Source organism: Branchiostoma belcheri, unplaced genomic scaffold (assembly GCF_001625305.1).
Source record: "Branchiostoma belcheri isolate BF01 breed outbred unplaced genomic scaffold, Haploidv18h27 scaffold990, whole genome shotgun sequence".
NCBI lineage: Eukaryota > Metazoa > Chordata > Leptocardii > Amphioxiformes > Branchiostomatidae > Branchiostoma > Branchiostoma belcheri.
Window position 1 is genome coordinate 538 of NW_017804676.1, and position 6,536 is coordinate 7,073.

General features: G+C 41.9%; 1 protein-coding gene across 1 annotated transcript; it reads left to right on the top strand.

Moving 5' to 3' along the window:
* The first annotated feature begins 261 nt into the window (after nucleotides 1-261).
* On the top strand, nucleotides 262-6,523 carry LOC109462124 (protein FAM234B-like). Its single transcript, XM_019758622.1, has 5 exons — nucleotides 262-268; nucleotides 1,987-2,134; nucleotides 2,273-2,440; nucleotides 2,929-3,022; nucleotides 6,140-6,523. Exons 1-5 carry the CDS (start codon nucleotides 262-264, stop codon nucleotides 6,353-6,355), a joined length of 633 nt encoding a protein of 210 aa, XP_019614181.1. The 3' UTR covers nucleotides 6,356-6,523.
* Nucleotides 6,524-6,536: the final 13 nt, after the last annotated feature.

Below are 6,536 nucleotides of genomic sequence, written 5' to 3' on the forward strand. Positions count from 1 at the left end.
AGTGACACCGCCGAATAAAGTACGCACTTTTGAAAACTTTTCAAAATACAAAAAGTACCTTATTTGAGGTTTTCCCCGACAAATCCAACGACTACCGACGAATATAGCGAAAACCGGCAAGGAGAATTGCACTACATCGATTCGTACATAAAATGTCGGATGATAATGTTGACGCGTGAAAATAAAGTTAAACTTTAATAAATGAACGTATTTCATGTGTGTATCGTCGATATTGACACGAAGTTGCGGTAAAACGAGAAGATGCAAGGTAAGATAATGTAGGTCACTCACGTCGCGGTGCTCGGTCATGCTGACGGGATGGTCGCCAGCCAGCCGCCGATATCTCAGTGGAACCCCGGCCGAAAATAAATACCCCCGTAAGTATGAACGCAATTCTATTAAATAGATTTATGAGTGGTAAGATGGTAAGATTTAAAATGGTCCGCAAGTCGTCGTAACGTAGTGAATAACGTTACAAGTATAACATGACAGTTGCGCTTCAACTGATGGTCAGTTCTGATGCACTTTTCGGCTATAGTTAAACACAGAAATCTTCAACAAATGTTATAGCCATGCCGTTACAAAGGTTGAAGTGACACACATCATTTTACTTCGTATCACAATCTATTTAAATATAAACAAATGCCGCAGAAAATTATTTTGTAGCGGGACTATACCAGCCAGTATTACGTTAAAATGATGGGTAGATGTACAAGGCATGGCCTTACAATGATAGGGTTTTTTGGGCGAAGTCTTTGAAATCCTTTGCTGCCCGCCGGTGGGTGGGGCCCATGTGCGTGCTGCTGTGGGCGTGACGCCGCTTTGTCTGACCAGGACGTGCCGTCGTCTTGACAACACAACGTGGGAAGCAAGCGGCCAGAAGCATTCAATGCTGCAAAGTTTTTATTCCTTTGATTTTGTGACATGAGCAGTAGTTTACTAAACGAGATATTTTTCAAAAACTCTTTCGCTCGCGTCTCAGCAGTCTCGTTGTTGTTTTGGGTTCGGTGTCAAATTTTAAATACGGTAGCACATTAAAATTCCCCGCCCGGTCGAACTTCTCCGCCTCGATCATTTGTTGCTCACTGATGGGGCGGTCAATCAGCGCGGACGTGGTTTACAACGAACGTGGCGAGCGGCGCCGACAAAAATTTAGGGCCCCCTCCGTACTGTAACGTTGCGTCTGTCTATAGTTCAGCAGAACAATTTTACAACATGGTAATTGTCGCCGGCGGTGTCACTACTAGAACCGAGGTGAAAATTATGTAAGAAAGGAAATCATTTATGTTTGATCTTACAAACACGAAATTCTGCCCCTTTTGTGCGGTAGATTGCGTTTTTCTGCCCTTCCTGTCCTCCCTCCCGCTGATCATGAAATTATCGAACAGTCCCCGACCGCAAGTCATGTGACCAGGTGAAACGTATACGCCGAGGCGGCGAGCACGTCGCAGCGCATATTTTGTAAAAAAATGGGTACTTTAAAAGCACGTAAAGCACGGAAACTTGTCAGAAATTCAGGGGAGGCATATAGGAACATATTTGTGGTGGTGGATTTTGCCGGCGTTGCGCGAGGGCCGAAATTTTGCAAAGAGTAGTGGGCGTTCGCAGCGAACCCGGAAGTAAAGTGGGCGTTCGCCAAGAAGAGAAAAAAACCAGTAAATTTCGATTTATTTAAGTTCGGCTCGATGGATTCGCTTCAAACTTGGCATGGACACCCGCGAGCACACTCTGGACATGACCACACAAAAAATTTTAAGATTCGTGCGACAATTTTTGGGCTTTCGTGGGCGTTCGCTAAAAAGAGAATGCGCGAGGAAGGTAGCAGAAGGACAACCAAAAGTTGTCAGGTTTTGGTTGTGTAAAAAAAAGCCATCACACACTTCAGTGAGTCACAGACATCAATGAAAACATTTTACAGGGATACTAGTAGCTGTAAAGTTTGAGCTTAGTTCCAACACATTTACGGGGATGTTTTTAACATTGCAGGTTCCCTGTGGGCTATTTCTGTACCTGACCTGTACAGGAGGGTGAAGGGACAGTCCCTGACTGGGCGGCAAAAGATCAGCGGTTACCCAGGATCCTACTCTTCCTGGAGGAACCATGGATACAACAACGGCATCTATGAACTCTATAGGTAAGGAACAAGGGAAAAGCCAATGGCCTAATGATTAGTCTAACATTCCCTGTCCAGAATATTAAAGTTGGATGCTCAGTTTTTGTACCGTGTTTTTGCCCGCATGTAAATTGGGTGAAATTCTGTACAATGTTCCAGGAGCAGCTCCAGTAAAGGTGTGATACTGCCACCTGTGCTACTGGACCTGACAGGGGACGGTGTCAGGGACATTGTAGTCTCTGTGTTTGACTCTACAGTCGCAGTCCTCGATGGAGAGACTCTGGAGGAAGTTTGGACGAAGTCATTTCCTGGCACTGAAAGCTACAGGTAACATCAATGTTCATTCATTTATTCTTGTATTGCACTTCCTTCATTCCTTGATACATGCATTCCTTCACTCACTCACTCACTCACTCATTCATTTGTTGTTTGGTGATGAGGTTTTTATGTTTCTGTCATTGGGGAAAAATACTGTCTGGAGTGCATGGGGTTCATGCCCACAGCCAGGATGTTGTTCAGGGGAGGGGGCGGGGTTAACTATAATTAATTTTTTTTTTTTAATTTTTTTTCATAGAGTTTTTGACAAGTGAGCACTGAAGGGACCAGTTGTCTAGGGGGTCTGGGGGCAATTCAACCTTTTGAAATGGCATTTTCTGCATTTTTGAGAGGATTTCAAAGTAAGAATGGGGGACAGTTTCAGACATTATTAATTATTTCAGAAAATGTGTCAGGGTTTTTTTCCACTACAACACCTCATATGTTGCCTCTAAGTCAAAAATGATTCATTTTATTCCTATTTTTAAATTTTTGCCCAGTCTTCTTGCGCCAGGATTCTTCAACAATGACAGCACACTTGACATTATGGTGAGACTGAACAAAGGGGGGTGGCCCAAGTACAACTCAAGTCAGGTGAGTGCATTGTTCGTATTAGGTTGTAAATTACTACTGTAAGTTATTAACTACTAACACTGTTTCTCACCAGAGACAAGATTTGTGCAATACTTTTTTCTCTGTAGTAAGTTGAAATCATTTTGCAATGGTTGATGTAACTTCTGTTCCATTTTTTTTGTATAAATCCTTTTATAGCTTTTTTCAATTACCTTTTCAGTTACATATGTACTTTTTAACCTTCAGCCTGCTAAGGTAGCTGTTTGGCACCAAATCTGTAAAGATTACCTGGTTGAGCAGCAGGGACAAGCTACTACTAGTAGCTTCATGCCAATCCAGCCATCTTGGCAAAGGTAGTGGCATATACAGATTTGAACAATTTCCTAGAAGTGCTTGATAATGGAAAAGTACAGACACGACCTGTTACCCACATTTCTGCTGGCAGACTGGAGCACAAATGTTGAGCCAGAAGTCATAACACACTTCAGTTTACTGCCTCTAGTCATGGGGGGTCACAGGCACCCCAAAGTGGGTACAATCTTGTTCAAACTTGTACTTGTAAAACCTGGGGGGAAACTGTGCCCTTCAGCAGAAATGACTGCCAAATGTGGAATCAAAGACGTCTGTCGTACTGTGTTCAGCTTCAAGATCGTGTGAAAGTTGACACCCTGATGGGGTGTCTCGACCTTCACCCCTATGGGGAGAATACTGATTATTCGTTCCCTCTTAATAGCCAAGTGGGTCTGCCAAACACAACATGTTCTAGACAAGGATTGTCAGCAAAAGCATCCACTTTAATTCACCTTTGATGATAACAGGCATTGTCTATTTCAACGTGTGCTTGTGAAAAACAGGGACTTACTGGTACAGAGGAACTACATGCATTGCAAGCAGTATTCCAAAGGAAAGTTCCAAACGTAAAGACAGAAGAAAACTAGAGTTCCCCGATCTCATACCTTCGCCAAATGATGTTAATCTTTATGACTGACAAATTATACATTAGATTATTCCCCCCTGATTTAAGAAATAGGAACCTAATTATCATGAATTATATCATTTTATCATAATCTCAACCAAAAAACAGTCTTATACTAACAAACAATGCATTCTAGCATTTCCTCATAAATTATGCAAATGAGGTCCTGATTTGAATAAATTATGTTTAATGATGTTCACCTCAATTTAACTTTCAAATACCACAAGTATGAAATTCCAGGCAGTTATCATTACATAATTATAAAAATTTTCTCATTAATTATGCAAATTAGGTCATTATTAACATAATCAATATTTTCCTGTGTTTCTTTCGTTGTCAATTACCAATGTCACAAGCTTTAATTGTCCTATCATGGAATACAGCTGATTTATAGAATTTCCCCATAAATTATGCAAATTACCTCCATATTTGCATAATTGTCACATAATTATATTAAGCATCACGTAAGCTAACGGCAGTGAACCTTAATCCGACACTTTTATGCACAAGCAAGATTGAATGATGAATCCACAACCAGACATTCGGTATTTTCGTTAATCATTTAGTGCATCTTGTAGCCTGTTTTTAACGCCATACCTACGTGTGTGTCACTCTCCCAACCATTGAGATATCGCGGGAAAATTGCGTCTTCAACATCGCTCCCAATTTCACCGTGCCCTGCGTATTCTGTTCTAAGCGAAACCTTAATCCGACGCCGTGCAACCGTGTAGCTGTTTGCCTGTAATTTTGCTATTCACAACAACATTTTTTTCTCAATCCCTTTGTCAAACAACAGACACTTATACAAGTTATCAACGGCATCAAAAGTAAGTCGGTAGGCCGGTGCACCGCGGTGCAGCGCTACACCAAATCACGTGGCTTGGGACTATTGAATTTACAAAGAAGGGGACCGCATTCGAATCAGTTACGGCGGGGCATCTTAGTTCCAAGAAAGGAATAATTGAAGAATTTTACAATAATGTTACCAGTCAAAAAACTTAATTCTGCACTATTCCGAAGTATTTGTCACTAATTTTGGCGATAATACAAGTGTTGCGATGATTTGCCACATCCACGTACAGACTAGTGGTATCGTCTTCAACAACAACAACAAGTACATTTCGGATTCAAAATGGCGGTCGTGTTCGATCGGCCGCTGAATGACCATAACGAACTCGCTCTGTGCTTAAAAAGAAGGACACTTCTAGGCAAGTGGTTTGTCCGCAACACACATCTTATTAATTGTTTTTTTTATTCGCTGTGACGTTGAATGTATAGCATGAGGATGTAAAGGAGAAATTGTCGATGTTTTGACCACTGTCCTTCCGGAAGCTTCCTCCCACGACATGCCTACCAGTGTAAAACAGGCTGAAAATTTTCATGACCTCGTCTCCACAACATGTTGACTTCGTTAGCTCACTGTTTCAAGTTTTTATGCTGTATACCTTATTGAGTTTGTAAAGCAATTAAAAGATTTTGCATATCAGTGCTAGATCCTAACAGACAGAGGAGTGTTGAAAAGTGTCGGATTAAGGTTGCGTCGGATTAAGGTTCACTGCCGTTACCTACATACCAAAAATCACGACGATCCGTCAACCGGTTCTTGAGTTATCCCCTTTTGAATATTTTCAAGAATATATCGCTGCAGTTCCAGAGCAAGCCGCTAGGGGGCCTAAACTCACGTCACTTCTTTCTCAGCACAAGAGCTACCTACCATCTAAATTTCATCACCATAGCATGTCTAGATCATGAGATATCAAAACCGGAAGTTCAGCTGCAGTACCATAACAAGCCGCTAGGGGGTCCAAAATCTAATCATTTTGAGGTCTCATCAAGACCTACCCACCTACCAAGTATCAAGACAATCCATCAAGGCCTTCTCAAGTTATCGTGTTTACAGACACACACACACACACACACACATACACGAACGCCCCTGAAAACATAACCTTCTTGGCGAAGGTAATAAACAAATTCATGTGGAGATGCTATTTGGGAGGTATTACTTTATGATCAGTTTTACCTAGTGTCTATGGTTTGATTGTGTACAGTGTAAAAAGAAACGATTACATGTAGTCAGCCAACCTTTGGATAGACAAATCTATTTTCCCAAGTCAGATGAACTTTCATGCTGATGTGTTTTTTTCTCTATTGTGTTGTAGATGTTGATCCTGGATGGTCGGACGGGGACTGAACTGTGGTCCTTCCCGACACACGGAGCGACCTTCTCCTCTCCCCTGACTCTTCGCACAGAGGACCCAGGGAGGGATGCGTTCCTGTTCTGGGTGTTAGGGCGGGAGGGCCCCGCCGCTCAGTCAGTACAACATCCAGGAGGAGGTTCACATGTATGTACCATCCTTATCAATCTCTGCTTGTGAAAACGAAAAATAGACTACATAACAAAAGTAACATTTGCTAAGCAAATGCATGCTGTTTACCTTCATATGGTCTATTTCAACAAATTAATGCTCTGTTTATTCTTACTCAAACACATTCACATATCCTAGTATGGTGAGCAGCCCCTCAGACTCTGTTCTGTTACAAAATGCAACCCAACAC